Source organism: Podarcis melisellensis, assembly GCF_964234715.1.
Source record: "Podarcis melisellensis genome assembly, chromosome: 5".
Taxonomy (NCBI): domain Eukaryota; kingdom Metazoa; phylum Chordata; class Lepidosauria; order Squamata; family Lacertidae; genus Podarcis; species Podarcis melisellensis.
Genome location: NC_138537.1, coordinates 64,773,205 through 64,798,431, shown reverse-complemented (window position 1 = coordinate 64,798,431; position 25,227 = coordinate 64,773,205). Strand labels below are relative to the sequence as shown.

General features: G+C 40.8%; 2 protein-coding genes and 1 long non-coding RNA gene across 13 annotated transcripts in view; 2 read left to right on the top strand and 1 right to left on the bottom strand.

Moving 5' to 3' along the window:
* LOC309370886 overlaps positions 1–25,227 on the bottom strand; it is a 138,099-nt gene that overhangs the window by 66,669 nt on the left and 46,203 nt on the right. The window lies entirely within an intron of this gene.
* On the top strand, positions 1,696–24,971 carry LOC309370840 (lysosomal acid lipase/cholesteryl ester hydrolase-like). Of its 4 annotated transcripts, XM_081912989.1 has the most exons (11): positions 1,696–1,749; positions 2,397–2,494; positions 16,410–16,518; positions 17,561–17,678; positions 18,526–18,724; positions 19,783–19,892; positions 20,402–20,538; positions 21,489–21,635; positions 22,318–22,389; positions 23,604–23,669; positions 24,446–24,971. In XM_081912989.1, the coding sequence occupies exons 2-11, from the start codon at positions 2,400–2,402 to the stop codon at positions 24,677–24,679; spliced, it is 1,287 nt and encodes a 428-aa protein (XP_081769115.1). In that variant the 5' UTR covers positions 1,696–1,749; positions 2,397–2,399; the 3' UTR covers positions 24,680–24,971. The 4 variants fall into 4 exon arrangements, with proteins under 4 accessions (XP_081769115.1, XP_081769118.1, XP_081769117.1 ...); XM_081912991.1 differs by lacking the exons at positions 1,696–1,749; positions 2,397–2,494 and adding an exon at positions 14,918–15,073; XM_081912990.1 differs by lacking the exons at positions 1,696–1,749; positions 2,397–2,494 and adding an exon at positions 15,783–15,835.
* LOC309370864 (lysosomal acid lipase/cholesteryl ester hydrolase-like) lies at positions 3,999–13,122 on the top strand. Of its 8 annotated transcripts, XM_081913050.1 has the most exons (8): positions 3,999–4,507; positions 5,141–5,339; positions 5,968–6,077; positions 6,542–6,678; positions 7,474–7,620; positions 10,060–10,131; positions 11,182–11,247; positions 12,553–13,122. In XM_081913050.1, the coding sequence occupies exons 4-8, from the start codon at positions 6,595–6,597 to the stop codon at positions 12,784–12,786; spliced, it is 603 nt and encodes a 200-aa protein (XP_081769176.1). In that variant the 5' UTR covers positions 3,999–4,507; positions 5,141–5,339; positions 5,968–6,077; positions 6,542–6,594; the 3' UTR covers positions 12,787–13,122. The 8 variants fall into 8 exon arrangements, 6 of the variants coding, with proteins under 6 accessions (XP_081769176.1, XP_081769177.1, XP_081769172.1 ...); XR_014168709.1 differs by having other exon boundaries at positions 5,141–6,077; positions 11,182–11,765; positions 11,801–12,668; XR_014168710.1 differs by having other exon boundaries at positions 5,141–6,077; positions 11,182–11,765; positions 12,553–12,662.

The following is a 25,227-nucleotide window of genomic DNA, read 5'->3' as shown; positions in this document are numbered from 1 at the left end:
GTCCATATTTTTTAATAAATTCTTCTATTTCTTGTTCGTTAACTGGCCCTTGTGCATATAATTTCCTGAAAAAACTTTGAAAACAATTACTTATCTCATTAGGTTTGTGGATAATCTTTCCATCCATTTCTAGACTCGTCACAGTGTTCAATTTTTGCCTCTTTTTCAGTTGCCATGACAGAAGTTTCCCACATTTGTCTGCTGATTCAAATGTCTTTTGTCTCATTTGTTTTATTTTCCATTCTATCTCTTGATTCATCAATTCCATATATTGCATCTGGTAATACTTTATTTCTCTCAAAATCTCATGAGACTTTGGTTTAGACCTCAATTTCTTTTCCCCTTCTTTCATTTTTTCCAATATTTTTTCTTTCCTCTCATTTTGTTTTTTCCTCTTTATAGAGTTCTGTTGAATTAGGAAACCTCGCATCACGGCCTTGCTTGCGTCCCAAATTGTTCTTTTCTCCACTTCTGTTCTCAAATTTATCTCAAAGTAATCTTTCAGTGTTTTTTGGGCCTTCTTATAAATCTCTTCATCTCTGAATAGGGTGTCATTCATTCTCCATCTAAAGGATCCAGTTGATGTTAGTTTCATCTCCATCTTTACCGCGTTATGGTCGGAGCAGGTTTTTGGGCAGATTTCTACTTTTTTTGTCCTTGGCGCCAGACTACTAGTTACCCAGATTTGGTCAATTTTTGTCCATGTCATTTTTACTTCAGAGAAAAACGTTCCCTCTCTCTCAAGAGGGTTCCTTGTTCTCCAAATGTCAATCAAATCCATAGTTTCAGTCATCTCAAAGAAAGTCTTTGGTAGTCTCCCTTCCTTAGAGATCACTTGTCTTTGTGCTTTGTCCATGTTTGTGGAGACCACTCCATTCATATCTCCCATCATTATTATTTTATAGTCTAGATAGTCCATTAAAGTCTCATGCAACTTCTTAAAAAATTCAGCCTTCCCATCATTTGGTGCATATATTCCAACTATCAAGATTTTTTCTCCTTGAATTTGTATTTCAATTGCCAGGTATCTTCCTTGTTCATCTTTAAATATCATTTTTGGAACCAACTTTTCTTTTGCATAGATCACCACACCTCTTTTCTTAATTTTATCTGATGAGATAAATTCCTGTCCAAGTCTCTTATTTATCAACAGTTTTCTATGTATCCTGGCCACATGGGTTTCTTGTAAACATATTAAGTCTAAATGTTCTCTCTTCAAAATATGAAAAACTTGGTGTCTTTTTCGGGGAAGGTTCAAACCGTTACAGTTCCAACTAAGAAGTTGCAGAGCCATTTTGTTATTAAGTACCTGTTCCTCCAACTGCTCCCAACTTTTGTTCGTTCTCCGATGGTGGGATGAGTCCAAATGATAAGTTTGCAATATCTGTCGATCCTTTTTCTTCTGTCTCTACTGTTCCTTTCTGCAGGTCTTCCAGGTATCTCTCCAAAAACTGTTCTTTGTCTTGGATTGTTCTTATTTTAACCTTCCTACCTTTGAAATTAAAGGACAGGAATACTCTGTTTGCTCTAGCCAAGTGGATACTCATGTTGTGTAGAATCTACAATTCATCAAAACTTTCTAATTTACAAGGCCTTTGTCCCTCTTGGTCTCATGTAATTTGAATCTAGAAAGGAACAAGAGTGAATTAAAGCGCGCACACACACACACACACACACACACAGAGATAGCGATCATATGAATGCCAACCCCAAAGTAAGATCAAGTGGATTAGGGTGGCTTATTACCAGGTAAATGTGTGTAGGATTACACCCACAATCAATTACTTACAAAATCCACGTAGGCCTCATAGATCAGGTGCTTAACCTACATATTTCAGAGGTTGAATGTGTAATGGTGTCCAGGGTACTGCATGCCACCATAATTATTCACAAAACATATGCAGCTAAATTCCCTTCAACACTTCTGCAGCATCCAGCTGAAATTCAGACTCTGTTGGAGAGGAGCAGGTAAGCAAAAACCTTCAGTTGGCTTTCGGTGGTGTATTTTTTCCTGTTGCAGCAACTTTTAAATAGTGTATTTAATCATAGCTTGTATGAGAGCAGAGCTCTCTATTAATGCCCCATACAAGTGAATCATAGTTAAACTTGCACTATTACCTAAATTGAACAATAAGAATATGAGATCAAGTTTATATCCTTCTAACCACTCCTTTCTTCGGCAACCCAAATTTATTGCAATTCCTCTACAATATAAATATAAATATGACTTAATCTAAAAATAAGTATCTAAGTGGGCTACATTTTTTTTAATAAAACAAGGAATTGCAATATGCATTTCAGTGCTTTGTACAGTCCTGCCTTATCACTAGGAAAATGCTCAGTGTGTGATGATTTTTTTTGAAACCTTTTCTGTTGCTCTGCATCTGCTCCAATAGTGTATGATGAAACAGATATTGTTCTCTGTAACTGATTACAACCTGGGCCTTCTGCAGTGTCTATTTGAGACCTGGTCGCTACTGATGAACAGGAACAGGTAAGCAAAAATACTTTATTCCATGTCGCTTTTAAATTTATATTTTGCTGACATAACTTTTGTCTTGCATTTTATTGGCTTGCAGTCTTAAGTTGTACATTTAACAGTGTTCTGCATTACTGTATTGAAGTAAAATCAAGTAAAAAAAAAATGAACAGACTTCCATCCCATTGTATATAATAGTAGGTTTTACACACCGGCTCCCGGCCTCTAGAGTGAAATGAGCGCACAACCCTAGAGTCTGTCAAGACTGGCCCGTACAGGCAGGGGTACCTTTACCTTTACCTAATGCAAGTTTAAAGTGTATTGTACCATTTTAAAATAAATTGCAAACATGTTAGCCAGGCCCACACAGTTTAATTGATTGAGTTTAATTGATTGTTAAGTTGTGGGTGAACATATCAGATGACACTGCGATTCTTCAAGCAGCTCTTGTTTATTCACAGGCCAGAACAGAACTGAACTGAAGGGTTCAGCCAGCCTGCTTATATAGAGCTCCACTACAATGCAACTGTAACACTTTCTGCAACTATCCAATCACTGAACGTCACTTTCAATCCCTTATTTGCATATGTGGACCTGAGTGAAAACTATCTACAGTATCCCCCTGCTGGCCCAGCGTGAGAACTTCAGTACATAACAATTTCCCAGCATGCTATTTGGTGTCATTAATTGCTCATCTGATTGATTGTCTGCTTCCATGCCTGCTTATTCAAAGCAAGTCCCAACAAGTTCTGTGGGGCATATTTCCAATAAATCCCCATTATCTTTGGTTCAGGTGTCCAGCTGATACCATACAGCCCAAATTTTCATTTTCTTCATAACCATCTCATTTTCCATCTGAGCTGGTTTGCTGTGACATTGCTTCATTTGCACAATTGTTGCTCTCCTTCAGTTTGGGACTCAGCCTTTCAGGTGAGGGGCTAGCCATTTCACTTTAATAGGTTTAAGTTCTGTGAGCCTTTGCCATAGTGCTTCCCCCCCCCCAAAAAATGTGTCTGAACTCACCGTGAAGTTGTGACAGTAAGTTCTTATCTGAGACGTGCTAGAACCACATTCTAGAAAAGAGCACTGGTTGTAGTAAGCATTTAGTTTGCATTTCATGGAGTCTCTCTGGAAGTGTAGTTCAGACTGTGTTGCTCCTTCAGCCTCCAGTAAGTTGGGCAACTTTGTTCAAGTAATCCTTCCACCAAACAAAAGCTCAGCAAGCTCAGCAAGCTTCTCCATATTCAGCGGGAGATGCTCTATAATTTACAGCCAGGTATGAGCCAGTACCTTAATCATGCTCTGAAGCAACTTGGAGCTTGAAGTGATATGAAGCAACTCACATACGGTGGGAAAATCCTTACTCATGAGGCGCAAACTGGGGCCATTACCTGTCCGAACCACCTCAAGAATGGGGCTGTTTTTGGCAGTGGTGTGTTTAATCCAACAGACAATCGAGTCAGAAGAATTCCTAAGGAAACGGCACTTGAATCCCCAATAATTCATGACTATTGTGAGTTGCTTATTCAGATGCATTTGAAAACAACAGGCTATTGCTAGGACAAAATAATTTGTACATATTTCTTTTAAGTGATATTCCAAAGCATTTGCTTTTCACAGAAGCATTTCCGAGCCTGCCTGAGTTACTCCAAAGAGGGCTTGATAGATTGCAATGGATGGATTTAGCTGACTCCAAGGCCAAATGACATATTTTGTTTAATGATTAATGCATAGTGTATTGATTGCGCCTCCTCTGCTTTTGTTAATTACAGCCAGCAGGAGACAAAGGCAGAATCTGGAACTTTTTTCTCTTCTCCTCAGCACCATTGTAACTAAAATCCCCTGTAGCACATCTAGATTTAGAATAGAAGTCTCAGTCTGCCGAGCCTTTCTTTATTCTTGCAGAATGAAATCATTCAATACTGTATTGGGGATACCCCAGTGAAGAGCATGAGATTTTGACAGAGGATGGCTACTACTTGCAAGCAAACAGAATTCCTTATGGAATGCACAGTTCTGGGAAGACAGGTAATTTTGGAATGTAACTGGTTGGTGTTTTTTTAAGGAAGTGTATTGAAAGGATTCAGCATAGCCTAGAAGTTCTTAAGCTTAAAGTTCCTAGTTGTTGAAGAAAATAAGTCACATCCAACTGCGTGTGTTTTAATGTTTATTTGCCTATATTTTATACATCAGCACAGCAGCTTGTAACATTCTGAATGCTGATAAAAAATTGTCGGGGATAATTTGAACTAAAATCTGAACTGAACATGAAACAGTTCATTTTGTAAGTGGACAAATGTGAACTGGAATTAGTTCCTTTTTGGTCATGTTTAACTTGATCTAGAATTAGTTCCTTTTCTAACAGCCCTTTGCAAGCTATGGAATTTTTCTTGAAAATCAAAGGAATGACTTATCTACACAGGCATTACTGTGAGTTCTTGATCTGAGTGTCCTATTTTACTTGCTGCATTATTTTAATGAATTGTTTTGCTGGATATTTTAATGATGGATGCTTATATGTGTATTGGGTTTTTGCATTTTGTAAACTACTTAGAGATCTATTAAGCAGTATATGCACTATTATATTAAGTGGCTAACAACAACTCCTACTGAGAACAATATTATCTAATGCCCATATTGTTTCTGTTCCCCTCCCCCCAGGTCCTAGGCCAGTTGTTTTACTGGTACATGGTGTTTTGGGTGAAGGTAGGACCTGGATTATAAATCCTCCCAAGAATAGCCTGGGATTTGCTCTAGCAGATGCTGGCTATGATGTCTGGATAATAAATACTAGAGGGAACAGCTGATCTAGAAGACACAAGACTCTGTCAATTGACCAAGAAGAATTTTGGAATTTCAGGTATAAAGCACAACTTGTAGCTTGGATAGTTGAGATAATTGTAATAATTACTGTCTCTGAAGTATAACTGATACCAACATATCTTTTTTCCTTCTGTTGTGTCAGAAGTGCTTCAGTCCTGGAAAGACTTCCAAAAAATGGGAAATGGTGGACTATGGTTCCCTTTCTTGTTATTTTTAGAGCCTACATCAACATGACAAAATGCATGACTTTCTCTATATTCATGCAGGCTGAATTTGTGGAGCTCTGAGATATAGATAAGGATCATAACTAGGAATGTGCATTCACTCTGGATGAATCCTAGATCTTGAACTGAATCAGGCCAATCTGGGATTTGCTGGGAATGTGTAGATGAAGCTCTAGATTGCCTGGGTCTGGGTTCACCTGGAGCAATACAAAGATGTCAATGGGGCAGTGGTGGGTGGACAGCCACACGTTTAACTCTCTTAACATTCTTTTAAAGGCACAATCCCATTTAGGAATGGGAGATCACAGCCCAAATCACCCCAGTTCACCTCATTATTTGGGGCAGAGTCCATACACACCTCTAATAATGTACTAATGCAACAATAGGCTAAGGGGAGAGGAGAAAACTTCACCTGCATTTTTTCCCTGTAATGTTCCATAGCTTCCATGAAATTGCGATATATGATATTCCAGCAACAATAAATTTTATCCTGCAGAAAACTAAGCAAGAAAGATTGTATTTTATCGGCTACTCTCAGGGTGGGACAATTGGTAAGTAATATGAAATGAATAGAATTCATTTACTGCCTGAGCCCTTAATTTTAAAACCTTCTTACAATCCAAAATTTGCATCACAGATATAGTTCCGATCTAATAATTCAGATTGAAAGAACAAGCAGGGACTGAAGTGCTGTTTTTTGGTATTGGTCTTGATGCCTCTGGTTTTGAGGCCTCTCCAAACTGGTTGCAGATAAGCATATAGGAAGATAGAGAGCTGTAGTATCAAGTCAGACTGTTGGTTCCTGTAGCTCAACATTGTCAACACTGACTGGCAGCAGCTTTCCTGGGTCTTTCTCAGCCCTACCTTGAGACACCTGGATTGAGCATACATGAATGTGCTCTTCCACTAGGATAAGACCATTCCCCAGTATGAGAGACCCAAAGACTGAGTGTGCATATTGACTCTGGTATATCAGGAATAGCTGCTGAATTCTGGAATCCTTTCTCTTTGGCAGGTTTAATTGCCTTTTCACTCAGGCCACAGCTTGCTCAGAAAGTCAAGTTCTTCATGACTTTGGCTCCTATCTACACATTTGTGGGCACCAGTGGACCTGCAATGCTAATTCTCAATCTTCCTGATGGATTAATGAAAGTAGGTATTTCTCATAGGTTTTTGTAGTGTCCTCATAGGCGCCAAACCCATGGGACCCTGGGGTTCTCACTGCCACCCACTGCCTCTGAGACCGCTGTGGTAGTTAGCCACCTCTGCGTGCTGCCTGCCTTGGCCTGCAGCAGTGGGATGGCGTGAAGCAGTCCAACGCAGTTGTAGCAGGCACCACGGGGCTCTTGGGAGGCCCAGGCACTCTCTAAAAGGCCCCACAGGGCCTGCTGCAGTTGTGATTTGCTCCATTGTCCCACCCACTGCCTTTCCTCTGGAGTTCAGGCCTGGTCCAGTCGTGGGTGAAGTGCGGAGCCAACAAGATGTGGCGCATGGAGACTGTGGAAGCGGCTGTATTGGGCGGTTCCCAGAGGGGGCTGGGGTGATGCATGCAGACAGGGGGCAGAGGCATCATTAGTGCAGTGCCTGCCGAAGTTGGGCACCCCCAAGTGTGTTAATGCAGTCTTCTAGCATAATCAATTTAGTGATATGGGAGGTTCAGCCCCAGTGGCGTAGTGTGGGTTGTCAGCACCTGGGGCAAGGCAAGTAATTTGCGCCCCCTAACCCGTGGATTTGCGCCCCCTAACCCTAACCCCCAGATGTTGCGCCCGGTGCGGCCGGCACCCCCTGCACTCCCACGCTACGCCACTGTTCAGCCCTCAAGCTTATACATTGGTTGGGGGGGGGTCATGCTATACCTGGTTTAATTAAGAGGATTTAATTTCTAAATGCTTGGAAATTAATTCTAAAGAGAATCACCAAGATCTCTCTGTGTGTTTAATTTTACAGCTGATATGGGGGAAGAAAGAATTTGTCTCTTTAAGTAGCAAATTGAAAAGACTGATGGCCAAGTTTTGTAGCTATCCAGTAATGGACGAGATTTGCATCCAATTTATGTTCCTTGGCTCCGGACGCAATCCAAATAATTTAAATGTGGTATGTTGACTCTTTGCTAAACATATTGGCAAAATACCATACTCCAGTCCCCACAACAGCAATATATTTTATTCTAATATTTAAAGATAAATTAACCATGCTTTGAATTGCATATAGAGTAACTAACATGATGGAACAAAAAAAATTCCTTCCAGTAGCACCTTAAAGACCAACTAAGTTAGTTCTTGGTATGAGCTTTCGTGTGCATGCACACTTCTTCAGATACCACGATTTCTTCAGATGCACACGAAAGCTCATACCAAGAACTAACTTAGTTGGTCTTTAAGGTGCTACTGGAAGGAATTTTTTTTGTTTGACTATGGCAGACCAACACGGCTACCTATCTGTAACATGATGGAGTTCAATAGTACATGCTTCAAGTTATGCATGTATAGCATTGGAGACCTAAATGTGTAACTGAGTGACCATGTCTGTACATGTTTGAGCCAGAATGGAGAAGAATCTTTGTGGAAGAGATCCTGGTATATTACAGAAGGGATAAACTATATGGCTTTTGTTGTTTTCTTTATCTGTTGATATCTCACGGGGTAGAGAACTGGTGGCCCTTCAGATGGTGTCAGATTCCAACTCCCATTCATCTCAGTTTGCCTGTCGAAGGGTCAGGGATGAGGGCAGTTAAGAGCCTAAGAAGAACCTGCTGGGTCAGGTCAATGGCCCAGCTAGTCCAGTGCCCTGTTCTCACAGTAGCCAGTCAGATGGCTACACCCTCAAGCAGGACCTGAGCTCAAGAGCAACTTGTGTTCAGAAGCTTTATTGCCTCTGTCCATGGCAGCAAGTTGCTCTTGTAGTCAAGACTCAGGGAATGGTCTGAAGACGAGGACTGTGGGATGCATTCTATGGTGACCAGCTTTTCTCTGATGAAGAGCTGGAGGCGGAAGAGTCATTCCCCTTGTCCACATGTTCAGAAGCAGAGAGAGAGAGAGACAGGAGCTGAACAGCTTAGGGAGGAGTTACCCAGTTGTGAAATAATGACAAGGGAACCAGAAGGAAGGGGACAGCTAGTCAAGACATCAATTGAGAGTGTGGGGGACCCCCCCCATGGACTCAGAGGTCTGAATGTATCAGAGAGCAAAGGAGGCAGAGAGGGGGAGGAACTTCCCATTGGTGCCTTGAATGCTGTGGAATTTGGAAGGAGGATTCAGAGTAGCCAACTGCCCTCCTTGCGGAGAGCTGTATATTTGTGCTTGCAACATGATGTTGTAATCAAAGGACTATAAACCTATCAACTGCTCATTAATTATTATCTGTCAAGTTCCCGAAGGGAGGGGAGGACATTCTGTGCCAGACATCTAGCAGTGTTTGGAGCTGTACAAAGCAGCCACTCCCTATACATCAGGACATCGTGATATTGTAGCTTTAATTGTAACAGATGAAAAATAGGACATTACAACTTAACTTGTTATTTATTTGTAATCTTTATAGCCCATCTTTTAATTTCAAGAAATTCACAAGATGGGTCTCAAGCAACAACAAAAAATAATGTCTGAACTATGTGACCCATAGACAGCAGCAAAATAACAAGATTGTACAATGGTGAGGGGATAAAATCAGACAGCAGCAGACAGGGTAAGGGTTGGCATGGCATTGGATCCCAGGATATTCCACAAGCCCCATGTTGATAGAATGGATCTGCTGCGTTTGGACCGCCCCAAACCTGTTACATGAGAGTCAGCCAGTGTGCTTCAGATTCTTCCTGAGGTGCAAGCTAGGCAAGTAAAGTCTCAATGGGTGACCAGGGTGCAGATTCCTACTGGGCAGATACCCCAACACTAAGCTTGTGGGTGCCATGATCAATCATCACCTCAGGTCCCTTATAGCCCCTCCCCTTATACTGTGTTGATTCTGCCTAGTAGCATTCATGCCCTCATACAAACAACATTCTTCACCTAACAAAGGAAGGCCATAATTTCACAGAGGTAAAGCAAGTGCCAATCAGGTTATTTAAGGTTATTTCCTTGTCCTCTCAACCAGTGACCCAAATTGCTCAGTGAATGCTCTAACCCCAGTGTGGGCGGGTGGGAAGCTTTCATGGCAAATTGGCCTTGAGTATCATAGGCAGCAGCCTTATACAGGCTTTCCCCTCTTCATTGCAAGGGCTCATGTGACGGTTTTTCCCCATGAGCCCACTACACAAACAAGATACTGGGCAAAGTTTTTCCACAGTCTGTGGGCCACAGCGCTGCTGGGCAAAGGTGTCCTGCGCTTATTGATCACGGACTGATGCTTAAAATAGTATATATATATTTTAAAAAATGCAAATCGATTTGAAACTCACAACCACATCTTTCCTGAGATGTTTTCCTATGCAATATCCATTTTAATTTCTCAAGGTATTTGGATATTGTATTGCTCTAATGCTTGTGATCTTTTTGCTAATTCAATTCTTAAAAACATTTCCATACTTATTTCCCCCCACAGACCCAAATAAATTCGTATTTTGGAATTATTCCTGATTATGGTTCTGTAAAAAACATAATCCACTTGGCCCAGGTGAGCTTTAATGCATATTTTTCCTTATTTCAAAATTTAGAGGCCATTTGATGTTCAAATGAATGTTTAACGTGTGTGGATATTTTTTTTAATTTTCAGAAGGTGGCAGGAAAGTTACAGTAAATGAAAAACAATATAGCAATAAATGGTATATGACAAGCTGCTACTCACAGGAGCTTTGTCGCTCTGAGTTACTGCTGGTGTAGTTGCCCAGTTAAATGCGATATGCCTCTACACGTGTAGAAACTGAGAATCATAATATGCCAATGAAACCAAAAGAAAATATTCCTAAATAGGGTCATGCAAAAGAAGAAATAAAGAGAAACTTTCAATTTCGTTGCCTAAAGAGTAGTTTTTAAACTTCAAACATCAAGTGATTTTTTATTCATTATATCTGAAATGAGTTAAGTTTTAATGTGCACATTGCAGTTTCTCATTAGCTTACACAATCCGGCCATTACTAGGATAGCGAACATTAAGGATTGATTTTTGAAATGATTGTATAAGGGTTCCAATATCATTTACTTATTAATTTGCAAAGTATGCAAAATATTGGTGAAAACAGATTGTATTTGAAAAAAACAGAAAAAAATGAAAATGTTTCAAGATAAAATAATCATATATTTTTACGAAACCACACACAAATTTATGAAAACAGTCTAGGAATCCATTGTAGACTGCCTTGATTGGTTGCACTCTTTAAGTGTACAAAGAAATACACAACAATATAGTTTATTTACATATCAATTGCTCGAAACTTATAGCAAGATCTTTGTTGACTATATAATCATATTATACCATATAATACAATATTATTATTATTATCCTTCCTCTTGTAGGAGCCTGGGATGACTATCTATAGCCATGAAATACAACCAATATAATCGCAGCCAAAATACAGTAATCACAAGAATAAATGTTCACATCTATCTATTTAAAGAAAAGTTTTCACAATTTTTGCAGGGATTAGGGACAGGGTTCTTTGTGTATGTTATAAAGATGCCTGCATTAAAAATTTGAAAATTCTGTACTTTCCCCTTTATTTTATAGGTTTTTAAATCAAGAGAACTGAAATATTTTGACTATGGCAGTAAGAACAAAGCTATATACAATACGGTAAAGAGTTAAAGAAAAGAAAAGTTCCAGGAGTAAACCAGGCACAAATCCGGTGACGGTTGGGTGGGGCCTTGTATGCCTCCTTCCAGCACCTTCTGCAGCCAAGCTGGTGCCGAATGCATTGCTCTACTTCCCTTGGACCACATCAGTGCAGCCGAGATGGTGGTCTTATTGTCTGGGCAGCCCAGGACCCCCATACCCACTGCCCAGGCCTCCGCCTCAGGGAGATCACTTTGGCACTGCTAATGCAGTGGTTGGACTTCACCCCTGGAAACGCACTGCATTGTCTCCCAAGATGGATGGATACCAACACTGTAAACCTAGACCCCATCCCTCTCCTGGTAAACCCTTGATGCTTCCCACTATTCCTTGTGCAGCCATGCCTGGACACATGGCTGAGGTCCCGGATTCCACAGCCCAAATGATACCTAAAGAGCACCAGATAGCGCTGGCAGTGGCAGACCAACCAGACTCCAGCACCTCGGCCAGCATGCAGTATTCCAACAAAGCTGATGCTGGTTCCCTTGCTTATTAAATTTATAAGATTTTATAGTCAGGGGTGACCACCCTGGCATTTATGTGGTTAGAGATCTTTTTTTCTTTTCTTTTACTTTGAAATCATATTATCCTTTTCTTACATCAGAATGTTGCTTATTCCCAAGGAGATGTGTTTAACCTCAGAGCAGCAGAAGCAAACTCAGTTTTATTCCTATAGTCATGGTGGTGCTGTGTTTGAAATGCTTTAAATATATAAAGCTGCACATGTTCAGCATGTGTGTGTTTGTGTATGTATATATATAGCTTCAAAACAGTTATCTTGTTTGTAGAAGCAGCTGTGAAGCCATGCAATGGCAGTAGGAAAGAGATATTCAGAGAACTTCAAAACTGAAGTCATATGGGCAGCTTTCTAAAGCCTGCTCACTGCTACCCGAAAGACAATTAAGTCCAGAGCCTAAATGTGCCAAGCTGAACCATTGCTCACTTTAGCAGACATGCACATTAATCCTGATACACATCCTCAATGTCATTGTACATCCCACAATGTTGGTATTTCCTATGCTCAATCCAGTCAAGCAGTTGTCCTACACATAAATCAAGAATGCACAGTAAACAATTAATATGTGACATTAATACAATGGAGGAGAAAATCTGATACTAATGCTCAAGGAAGCATTTTCCAGATACATAGGTCACACATCCCAAAGTTTTGATGGTCCTGCATATGACAGACAGCTAAGAAAACAGGTAAAATCTAAGTCTGGCAGATGAAGACCGTTTTAATCATTCTGATATTTTCATCCACAGACTACTCCTCCATTCTATCAAATCGAAGACATGGTTGTGCCAACTGCTGTGTGGTATGGTGGACATGATATTGTAATAAACAGAAAGGACATTCAGCTGTTGCTTCCTCGAATCTCTAATTTAGTTTTCCATAAGTATATTCCTGAATGGCAGCATGGTGATTTTTTATGGGGTCTGGATCCTCCAAAGAAACTATACCCTGATATATTCTATCTTATGCAGAAGTACAAATAAAATGTTATGAAAGTCACTAACTGCTTACTTATATTCACTGTGATTGTAGACACTGCATTGGTCTGTATGACTTGTATTTATGGTCAATTTGTTAACTGATTCTTGTTTCTATTACCTGTTGCTCGTCTTCTAATAAAATCTACCTTTTGGCATTGACACAATTGGTAGTGGAATTCATTGGCCTTGCATTGCAAAAGTATACTTCTCTCTGCAAAGGCCACAGCATAGATGTTTCTTGTTGTTCCTTGTAGATCAGTGGTTCTTAACCTTTGAGCACAGGTGCTCATAGGCCCTTTTTAGAATCTGATGAAAGCAGTGGAGCCCCTTTGCTGAATTCATTTCTAAGGCGCAAGAAGGAAATAAAGGGAGGGAGAATAATTTTTGGTGCCTGGTTCATGGGGCCCCTAAAGTTCATGCATGGAAGCCTAGGGGACCATGGCCTAAGGGTCCATGGTCAAGAACCCCTGCTGTGAATCATTGTCCTGACAAGGAGATAATGAGGCTAGGGGTGGGAGGTGGCACACAATTTCCTCCAGCAACTCTGAGATTACATCCAAAAACGTATTGTGTACCCTTGGATGCAGTTCATCAGGCCCTGGAGATTTGAATTTATTTAAAGTAGCTATGTTATTGTCCATGGAGAGTCACAAAGAGTCGGACACAACTAAGCAACAACAAAGTAGCTAGCTGTTCCCTTACTACCTCTTTACCTGTCTTGGGCTGTAGCTCCCTCTTTACATCATTTATTCTGCTATCCCCAGGTGGCCATGCAGGAGTTCTGTGTGTAAGGGGATTGTACAAAAGGCGGGGATGTAGGACCGGTGAGTGTAGGTGAAAATGGGTGCAGAATAGAAGACATAAGTGGCTTCAAAAACAAAACGTTGGGAAGGCCAGGTGTGAGCTTAGAAGTTGCACAGGGTGCAAAAAAGAAGCACTAGGAGGTTAATGTGAGGGGAGGTGGTTGGTGACTAGAGTGAGTAGGGCGAGCAGGGGGGCAAAATATAACAAACAACTATCACAGCACAGTACAATTGCAGTCAGAGGCAGGAAAAAGATAATTAAATGGTCCACCAGAAACCTCAGCAATTTTCAAGTTGTCCATGGTTGGGAATTTTGAGGACCTACTGTGCTGGGGTTTATGCAGATTTTGAGAGGCTTTACATTTCTGGTACCAAAGCTGGGGAGGATAAACTATCTATGATCTTTGTACGAATACCTCCCTCTCCCCCTGCATTTCATAGAAAATAATTTTTAAGTTTGAGAGGTCCATTTGCCCTCCTAGGCAGGCGGTTTTGCAGATGAGCTCTGAGCCGCTCTAGGTAACCAGCGAATGGCAGGCCAGATCATCTGCCTGCCACATATTGACCTATGGTGGCAAGAGGTCTCGGGCATTCCCTTGGGCAGGGAACCAACTGACCAATAGGGGAACTTGGCCCGGTGTCCAGGAACAGCATAAATTGCCTCTTCCTTTTGACTTTTGGTTCAAAATGAAAAAAATCCCCCCAGATGGCCAGGATTTCCTGGGTGTATGGCAGACCTATTAATCACTGAAAACCACATTCTCAGTTAAAACCACATTGTAAAAGGTTGATATACAATTTATATACCAATTAATATAAAAATAAACCTCTAAGTGGGTTACATTAAAACAGCAACAAGGAAAAAGGAGAAACAACAATATACATTATAATGCTTTGTACAGACTTATCATTAGGCAAATGTTGGGTGTGTGATGATGCTTTCTTTCTCAACTGTTTTCATAGTTTCCAGAAGCTTCTGGCTGGTTGCCCAGGAAAGTATAAAGACAAGGAAAAGTTTCTTACAATCCTTTTTCATTTCGAACACAGAGAGGCTCTAGAACCCAGCCTCTTGGATAATGGTGTTGTCCTCAGTTAATCTGCACCCCCTTCTCTCCCACTTCCTCATTCATCGTCATCATCACCTGCTGTACGGGGGCTGCTAAGTGCCCTCTGTCTTTGAGTTCTTTCTCTCCTACTTCTAAGGCTCGCTGGGTTCTGGGAAATGGAAGGTCTGGAATTTTTTCTAATAACAGGTCAGCAATGTGTTGCTCCTCCTCTCCCATTATTTCCCAACTTTCCCCCTCACCTGCCTCTGAGCTACTATCTCTCTCAAACCCCTGTTACAATTGATACTGTCTTCCACTTCCTCCTCCCTGGAAAGGTCAGGAGGCGGAGGCTGTCTCCATCACTCCTCTGCTCTTTCCCTGACACAAAGGTCTTCTGCTGTGTCTATTTGAGATCTGGTCTCTACTGATGCACAACAACAGGTAAACAAAAATACTTTCTTCCATGTCTCTTTTTAATTTATTTTTCAGTGACATAGCTTTGGTCTTGCATTTTAATAGTTTGCATTCTTAAGTTGTTCATTTAACAGTGTTATACACTGCTGTTTTGAAGTACAATCAATAATTTTTTAGCAGACTTGCATCCCATTGTAAATAATGGTCTGTTCTACAAATTACCAAAGCAAACATGTTAGCTAAGTTTAATGGATTGAGTTTAATGGATTGAGTCATGAGGTGTTGCAGACCCCATTTCCCAGTATCCCAGTCAGCAACAGCACCTTATGAGCCAGTGGTCCTGGGAAGAGGAATTCTCAGCATCTCCAGACTCAATATTTTAAACTGGGAGACAACTCTATTTCTCAGCTAGAATTGGTGTCTGAAGGGTGCAGTAAAACTTTTAAAAAGTACTGGGTTTAGGAGGGCATGCTGTTTGGTGTCATGACACACTTGGCACTGTTGGGTCTAGCTCTAGCATGGCAGATACTGGAGGAAGATGAGAAGGAATGGAAGTGGTAAGCTGGACCCACCTCAACCCCACCTGGCTCTGTGTGGAGATAGGACTTCCAGCTCCGTTCCTTCCAGAGGGAGAGAGAGTATTGTCAGAACTTGGGGAGGCAAAGCAGGCTGAGTAGGGAGGAGGTGGGTACAGCACTCTCTCCTAGAACACCAGGAGAAGGGACAATATATGCCTGCTTAGACACCGCATATGCCTGCAGGTTCATCCAGGAACAGAGACTCTCATGAGTAAGGGCTGCACTCATGATGGCTTTTAGCTGGATGTGTGGGCATGGAGAAGTGGTTGAAACAACAACTCAGCAGTCTTGAGCTGAATGTAACAGACTCTGAACCCAGGCGCCTTGGCCACTCTTCATAGATCAGACCCATCCCAGTCAACCCTCTGTCCTGTGGGACTCTGAGACTGAAATAGCTCTTTTCCTTGTGTTGAGTCTGTACCATTTCCTTACATACAAGAAGGAGAATCTGAGGACATGTTTGGGGATGGGAGCCAGGGCATTTGGGCTCGGCTTCAAGGATCAAAATCCCCTGGGAAGCAATTGGAGCATATTGAGCAACAACAACCAGTGTTGTTCTAGGGTAATGCCACAGGTTCTCTACAGCAGTCCTCCCTGCTGCTAGTATAAGAAGAACACTGCTGGATCAGGCCAAAGGTTCATCTAGCCCTTTTATCTCACCTTTCAACACCCATCTTGTCTCTTCAAGATATTTCTTCAATATGTTGAGTTTTTCCCCTGAAATCTTTTTCATTAAGGACTCATGTTTTCAGACTAGAGATCCTGTAGTTCTGTTTTATACACAGGTCCAAGATGTGGCTGTTTTGGGGAGTGGCCTGCTTAGTCCAACAGGCTCTGACATCTGAAGAGTTCAACAGCAGAAGACATCTGAATCCTCAAGAATTTATGACTATTGTAAGTTAATAATTCAGATGACCTTGAAAACAGTAGACCAGGATCCTTGTAATTTCCTTTTAAAACAGTTTTCAAGAGCACATGCATTTCCAGGAAGAAACTCCATGCTTGGCAGGAGTTATTTCAAACTGCAAGTTAATCTGATCGTGTTTGAAACAATACTCTCTTGGCTAGATTATCTGATCTAGAAGACACAGTTAGCTTCAATAACACCTTCTCGGAGCAGAGTTTTAGGAGCCTGGTTCTTCAATGTAAATGTTGACATTTGCTACACAGGCATTAGCTGAAGCCATAGGCAGCAGATTCATTATATTTCTTATGGTGAGACATTTCTTTGTGGTAGTTTACCATAGAGATTTGGTGTTCTGCATCATATCAGTACAGATTTCCTTTTTGTCTTTTTGTTGTGGAATGGAGAAAACCACAATCTCTCTGTGGTTATGTACACTTCACACAAATATACCCAGATGGGGGAAAGGGGGAATAAATTTGATTCAGATCGCATTTCAAGCTGAATCTACATGATTTGCATTTTTTGGAACAATACACAAAGCCGTCCTTCAAAATTGGCACGTCTCCAATTTTTGTGTGCTGTTCTCCAGCCAAGTAATGGAAATAGAAATGCATATACCAGAGTAAAGTGTTTTTAAAAATACATATACAAGTGAAAATAGCATTCAAAAAAATCATTTTATTAGGCAAAAAAAAGTGTGTTTTGGGCAATCTTGCATACAATCACGTGTACATCATGAGAGTTTAGGGGAGGGATAGGGAACCTAAGGCCCTCCAGATGTTGTTGGACTACAATTCCCATCATCCTTGACCCTTGGCCATTCTGGCTGGGACTGATAGGAGCTGGAGCCCAGCTATAGCCACAGATTTCCCATTCCTGGTGTAGGACTAGCAAAGTCACTTCACAATAATCTTGGCCCTGGGAAGCTTTGTTCTTTGGGATATTCAAGTCATTGTCCCAGAAATTGAATGATCAGATTCATTTATTTTTTAATCAAGCATTTCTATTTCCATCCTTCTCCACTCACAGCCCGAAGTTATCCAGTATTGGGGATACCCCAGTGAAGAGTATACAATCCTGACAGAGGATGGCTATTACCTGCAGGCAAACAGAATTCCACATGGAATACATCGTTCTGGGAAGATAGGTAATTTTGAAATTTAGCAGTAAATGCATTAAAATGCCACATGCCATGCCTGATATCCCTATGTTCAACTTTAAAAATGTTACCCAGACTTGACTATTTTTTCTTTCATTCAACTTTATTTGGAAGAAATATCATAAATAAAGGGAGAAATTGTTGCAAGTTGGCTGAAATCACTTGAGTTTTGCTCAGTTGTAAACACACTTGATGATTCCTTCTTCATTATATCTGAGCAACAAGGTTTCCCAGATTAAACAATAATTTCAAATTATCAACAGTTGGAATAATTATCCAGACTTCTATTCATAGCAGAACACTATGAAATATCTTAAGTGGCGTGGGGTTTGGTTGAGTGGCTTTTTTATGCCTTTTCAAAAATCAGTGCAAATATTAACTATCTCCTGATTCTTAGGAGAGTTGTTTAGAAACAGCCGCAGCAGTTGTGGCCCCTCTTCAGCGGCAGGCAGCAATCACCTCAGAGACACAGTGTTTCCCACAGGAGAGGCAAGGTCCACCCACCTTCTGACCTCACCTACTTCTGCTACCTTTTGCCAATACTTCAGCACTGCCTCTCTGGATTGCTTGGGAAAAGTAGGCGGGGACATGTTGGCAGAAGAGAAAGTGGGTGGGAAAAGAAGGGTCATGGCGTTTTATGTAGGCTTACACAAAACATTGTTGCTAGTCTTCACACAATCAATGAAAACATTTTCTGAGGTCCTAGGAAACGTCTGGCTCATCTCCTTTGTACCCCTTGCACCCTACTCTGCTTGGCCATGGGCTAGATACCAGTGGGAAATGTTGGTGCTCTGTGAGTGCCCATTCTCTATCTAATGTTCTCTTTGTTTTCCAGGGCCTAAGTCAGTTGTGTTATTGGTACCTGGTAACCTTTGTGAAGGCAGGAGCTGGATTTCAAATCTTCCTAGCAATAGTCTGGGATTTGTTCTAGCAGATGCTGATTATGATGTCTGGATAATAAATAACAGGGGGACCACCTGGTCTAGAAGACATCAAAACTTCTCAGTAGACCAAGAAGAATTTTGGAATTTCAGGTAAGTACAAGGGGCTATTGTTGCTTGGATGGAAGGGATGCTTTTCCTGAGAACTTTCCTAGGACTCAGGTAGATTAGTAAAGAAAAAGCATTTTAGATGCACTGTATAGGCAATATAACACTATGAAACCAGATGGCACCGTGGAGTTCTGTCTTTCCCAATTGGATTTCCCTATATGATTTTACAATGCGTTTAACTGAAATGCTTCATAGATGTATTTATTTTTATCATCATCATCATCATCATCATCATCATCAATCTTTATTATGGTCGAGACCCAACAAATCATTACAAAGCAATACACAGCCTACCTCCAGGTTAAACAGGAGCATCTCTACCGCCATCGTTCTACCCGGATACTGAGGTCCAGCGCCCAGGGCCTTCTGACAGTTCCCTCACTGCGAGAAGCCAAGTTACAGGGAACCAGGTGGAAGGCATTCTCGGTAGTGGTGCCCGCCCTGTGGAATGCCCTCCCACCAGATGTCAAAGAGAACAACAACTACCAAACTTTTAGACGACATCTGAAGGCAGCCCTGTTTAGGGAAGCATTTAACGTTTGATGTATTATTGTATTTTAATATTTGGTTCGAAGCCACCCAGAGTGGCTGGGGAAACCCAGCCAGATGGTCGGGGTATAAATAATATATTATCATCATTATTATTACTATTATTCTTTTGTTCAAACTTAAGGATAGGGATCATTGGTTCTTGCAACCACCAATAAAAACTTTGCCACTGCTAATGTTCTAGCGTTTTTCCGGTCTTCCAGTAGGAACCTGACATAGTGAGCCTTTGATTTTCCCGGGAAAGGTACCAGCAAGGGTAATATCAGTTCAGCCACCCAGAGCAGTTTAAGGGTGATATAAATATTTAAATAAATCATAAATATATATTTACTCTTTCTCTCCTTACTCTTTCCATAGGACAATAAACTTACAACATTATCCTCCAAATGTAAGGGTATCATATGTAATGTATGGTACTGTTTGTATTTATACAAACTGTATGCAATTGCAGACAGGCAAAATTTCACCTATATTCTGTGTTTGTCTTTCAGCTTTCATGAAATGGCAATTTATGATAATACAGCAGCCATAGACTTTATTCTGCAGAAAACTAAGCAAAAAAGCTTGTATTATATTGGCCATTCCCAGGGAGGTACAACGGGTAAGTTAATAAGAATGAAATACCTTTTATTTCTTTTTGCATTATCAGAGACTTCCTGGGGGTGTGGTCCAGTCTCAGGACTATTGGGAAGACTAGTTCAGAAAAGAAAAAGACAGATTAAAGCATAGCTTTTAAAAAAGAAAAGAAAAAGCAGAGTTCACATACGTTCCATGAGAAAGTCTTTTCAGGATCAGGACTTCAGTATACAGGATCAGGCAGCGTACACAGCTGTTATCAGTTCCACAGCCATGAAGAATGTCCATTTGTGGTGCAAATAAATTCATTGAATGACAGGCATTTCAAAAGAAGAGAGATGGGAAACTTTTGCCCTTGCAGATATTTGAGACTCCAGCTCCCATCAGCCCCAGCAAGCATGGCTGATGGGTTCTAGCTCCTGCAACACCTAGAGAGCCACAGGTTTTTTAAAATCTCTTATTTGTTTGTTTGTTTGTTTGTTTTTTGTTTGTTTGTTTGCAAGTGCTATGTTTAGAATCGTTTCTTTTTTCCAGGTTTTATTGCCTTTTCAACCATGCCACAGCTTGCTCAAAAGGTTAAACTCTTCATGGGCCTGGCTCCTGCCTCCACATTGGACGGCATCAAAGGAGTCTTTTCCTTAATTCTACGCCTTCCTCAAGAATGGATAAGAGTAGGTATTATTCAAGGCCCATAATTCTAATATATATTTTTATTCTGCATCTTTGTATTAGTCTTCCTGCCATCCGCTTCATTTCTTTATGTTGAGTGTGAGCTTGAAGAATTAGAAGGTTTGTATCACATGAATATTTGTAGTATGATAAGGTCAGAGTCACCATGGAGTTTAGAAACAATTTCATCAGACATATTATATTGAGAATCTGGAATATATATAGAAACATAAGTTATACGTGAATATACCCTTGTGGATCTCAACACTGGAAGCCTTTCAAAGAAAAGAGAAATGGTTAATGGAAATTCTTCTTCTTCTTTGGCGATTACTCATAGCCAAGTAAGATTGTCTTCCAAGAACACGGTCTTAACAGTGAGTCCCTAACTGTCTGTGGAGGCCAATTCTGGATCCACAGGTCCTTCCACAATGCTTTTTGGTGGCAGCTCCCAGACAGGATGAAGACTCTGTCACAGTCAGGGATGCTAGAAAGGAATGGTTGACATTCCAACCTGCATGCGACACAACCAGTACCATTTGCATTCTGCTGCTGTTTAGCTTCTGCCAAATACTCTGTTATTCATCTTAATGTCCACTATTGAGAATGCCCTTTTCCAAGACCCCACTCCCAAACTTTTAAGGAACTATCAAGAAGGCCCCATCTGCCAATCTTAGCACCTGAGAGGTTGTGTGGGAAGAAGGTGGTTGTTCAAGTAGTTGGAGAGCACCCCCTTAGAAATCTCTCCTCAGCTATCCAGAGCCAGGCCACATCAGAACCTGGCAGCAAAATTGTCTAGAATGCCTGGGCATCTCACCTTGAGCGTGCTTGAAGAAAAGTGGTATATAACTGTAACATAAAGGAAATCTGTTCCTAACATGAACCTCGATGTTTCCTTCCAAGAAAGGACAATTATTTAGTAATGTTTCAGATTTTTTAAATTTTATTTTTACAGCTTATGTGCGGCAGTAATGAACTCTGCTTTTTCTATAACAAACTAAAAGCCAACAATGCCAAGTGGTGCAGCTATCCAGGGATTGACAAACTTTGTCTCCAAATCATGTCCTTATTCCAAGGACGCAATGAGAAAAACCTAAATGTGGTAGGTAGTTTTATTCTCTATCATTTATTCATTTATTTCTTTTTGAAAGAACTTGCTGTGTACATATACAAAACAACAAAAGAAAATCAATCAAACAAAATACAGTATTTGCCATAATTTGGAGTTCCTTTACATAGTTCTTCCATTGTGAAATTCTAGAGGCCTCTTTTAATAAATGTTGATCTATCTTTTAAAATTTATTTTCAAAATTAACTTCATGTCTAGTTGGTAGTTGGTCATTTACGCGTGGCCATAGAAGAGGAAATGCACAGCACTACAAAAACCAAACAACTTTCAGAGTGACTAATTTTAACTGCTTATGCTAATTTCCAGATGCAAATTTAGAAGGAATTACTACTGTAGGGCAGGCTGTGACCAGGTGAACTTTCTGCCTGTTCCATGTGCTGTCCAGGTGCTCACTGTTGAGAGGCAACGTCAAGGCCCCTGTTCTTCCTTCTTATGGCTCTATATCAGCTGGATTCACTATGGGTGGGGGATACACATCTAGGTACTCAGACACCTCTTCATCAGAAACCTGCTTCCTTCTGCTATATGCAAGTGTCTGTATGCTGCACTACCTTGACTGCCGTGACCTATTGCTTTGTAAATAAATATGTTCCTTGAAAATTTTTCAATAATGTGAATATAAAAAGCACTTTCTTTTCTATTATTATTCTTCCAGAGTCGAGCAGATGTGTATCTTGGAATTTACCCTGATTTTACTTCTGCAAAAACTATTGCACACTGGAGTCAGGTACATTCTAACAAATACTGTCTCAGCATCTCAAAAAAATGGGAGTCAAAAGTCTGACATTTCGACTTGCCTGTTTAGTTTCTCATGTTTCTATTTTGGTACTAAGGTTTCCATTTCATTTTATAAAAGTGTACTTTTCCAGATTACCGGAGCACTCAAAAGTTATATTCTAGATACTTCAATATTCAAACATGAGCTGTAACAACTCTTTGGATCTCATGGGAAGAACACAGGAAGCTGCCCTTTACTGAATCTACCCATTGCTCCTTTCAGTTCAGTATTGTCTACTCAGACTGGGAGCAGCTGTCCAAGGTGGCTAACTGTAGTATCTCCCAGCCCTACCTGGAATTGCCAGGAATTAAATCTGGAACCCTCTGAGTTCAAGGCAGAGACTCTATCACTGATCTATGGCTCTTCCTGAATATTTAATTTTGACATTATAATTCTTCCTTATGTTCTTTTGCAATTGCTTATTCTCCTTGCTGCTGAGTTCTACCAGGGAAACAATGAGACTAAGGAGTAGAAAGCTGACAGGCCGGCAGGGGGTGGGTGGAGGAGGGAAGATGGAGGTTGGTGGGGTACTGCCCCATGCACCCAAGTGCAGTAACATCCACTGGTGCTGGGAATCCTCAGAAGGTGAAACATATTGAAGTGGTCTTGACAGCTGAAGATTAGTGAAGGCTGGGCAAAAGAAGAGGTCAATATTGTGTGCACAGGCACCAATTCTATGGGGTGAGGATAGCTCCTCCCTCCCAACATATGCCCGAATGGGGCTAAACCCCCTCAATCTTGAGGGGCCGGGCTCAGTTTTTTACTATTTTCTCACAAGTGAGGATGATAGATATGTTAATAACCTTCTACCTGACTTTCTAGAGACACCACTGTTTTAAGCAGAGCTTATGGTCCTATCATTGGCCAGGGTGGGTGGGTGGGAATTCTTATACTGTCAAACCTCGGTTCCCAAACAGCTCCATTTTGGAATGCTTTGGCTCCCGAATGCCAAAAACTGGGAAGTAAAAGTTCCCATTTTTTAATGCTTTTATGAAGTCGAACATCCGATGTGGCTTCTCTTTGAGTTCAACAACCGAAGTTTGACTGTAACCAAGATCCCTAGAGTTTGAATTTTCTTGTGGCCCTCCATCTTTCAAGAGGATTTTGTTTTTTGAACGTGCACCAAATTTCAAATTGTGTATAAGTGTTTTCCATGTTTTTAGGTTGATGAAACCAACCAATTTAAGCATTTCGATTATGGATCAAAGAACAAAGCTGTCTATAATATGGTAAGTGTTTTGGATTCTAATGAGAGATTTTGGTGGTAGGTTAAATGTTTAATGTGAACCGTGTTGTGATTTCTGAGTTCTCATATAATTCCTTTGGGTGAGATAACACCAAAGGCACCAAAGAACTGGTTGTATTTATGTGTTTATCTAGGAAAGTGCATGCATTTAATGAGTAAGGGCATAGAAAACTGCCTTATCCCAAGTCAGACTATTGTTCCACCTATCTGTCTATACTGATTGGCAGCAGCTCTGATTCCAAGCCCTACATAAAACCTGAGGGATCTATGACCTTCTACACACAAGCCAGATGCTCTACCAGTGAGCTACCACTCCCCTCTAGAGTTTGCCTTTTGGGATCCATTGAGAGCCTCCTTCCAGGCCAGATGGGCAGCGGGGCTTAGCTGAGACTAGTCTGCTGATATGTGCGGAAGTGGCTGCCTCTGCTATGTTACTCCACCTTTCAGCGGTTGGGGGGGGGGGAGGCTGAGCAACATCATCAAAGCCCTACTGCCCCTCAGGCTCACAAGGAGACCTTCCCTCTGTCCTGAAGAGCACGTCCTCCTCATGAGCCATGAGGACTCTTATTCCTTTTGCTATCCTTTTGCTATTCTTACTGCTCCAGAGTAAGGAGCTGGATACTTAATAGTTAAAGAATGATTTTCAAGGGACAGATGTTAGGCATTCAATGTATCTGAAGATCCAAAAGATGTCTTTAAAAAGAGGAAAATAAATAAAAGTGAACCTAATTTTCATCTTTCTGTTCTTTTTCTCAACAGAGTATACCCCCATTTTATAAGATAGAAGACATTACTGTGCCAACAGCTGTGTGGAGTGGTGGGAATGACATTGTTGTCACCACCGAGGCTATTGAACGTCTGCTCCCTCGAATCCCTCATTTAGTTTTCTATAAGAATATTCCTGAATGGCAACATACAGATTTTATCTGGGGTCTTGATGCACCAGACCAGTTGTTTAAGGATGTGCTTTCTCTGATGCAAAAGTTCAAATAATGTCTTAATATAAGGGGCAAACTATATATCTGATATTAATGCTGACACATTTTTTAAAAATTTACATTTATTGTTTTCTGTACTTATGTTCTTCTTTTCTGTCACAAATAATATTAAAGGTTGGCTAGCAATAACAAAAGGATCTACGGAAGAAAAACACACAACAAAATTGATGGTAAAAATGTAACAACATGCAGGGGCACAGCCTTTAGTACTACTTATTATTATAATATATATTCATATTATATTGTGTAACCATGCATTATAGAATAAACTTGCTTCTTTTCTTCAATGAATCATGGAATTCCTTGCCAATATGAAGGGACGCCCAAAAGGCCAATGAATATGCAGCTTGGAATAACTTTTTGTATTCCAGCAGAAGGTACTCCAATTCTGACTAACCCACCCAACCAGAGGTCAGTGAGGGAAATGTCACACATTGCTCAGGCTTGGCTATCAAGACCATGAGCCTCCATAGGGCGGCTGTCTCTTATTTTAGCAAATGTTTTCAACTGCTTGACCCCTGTAATAACTTCCACGTAAAATAA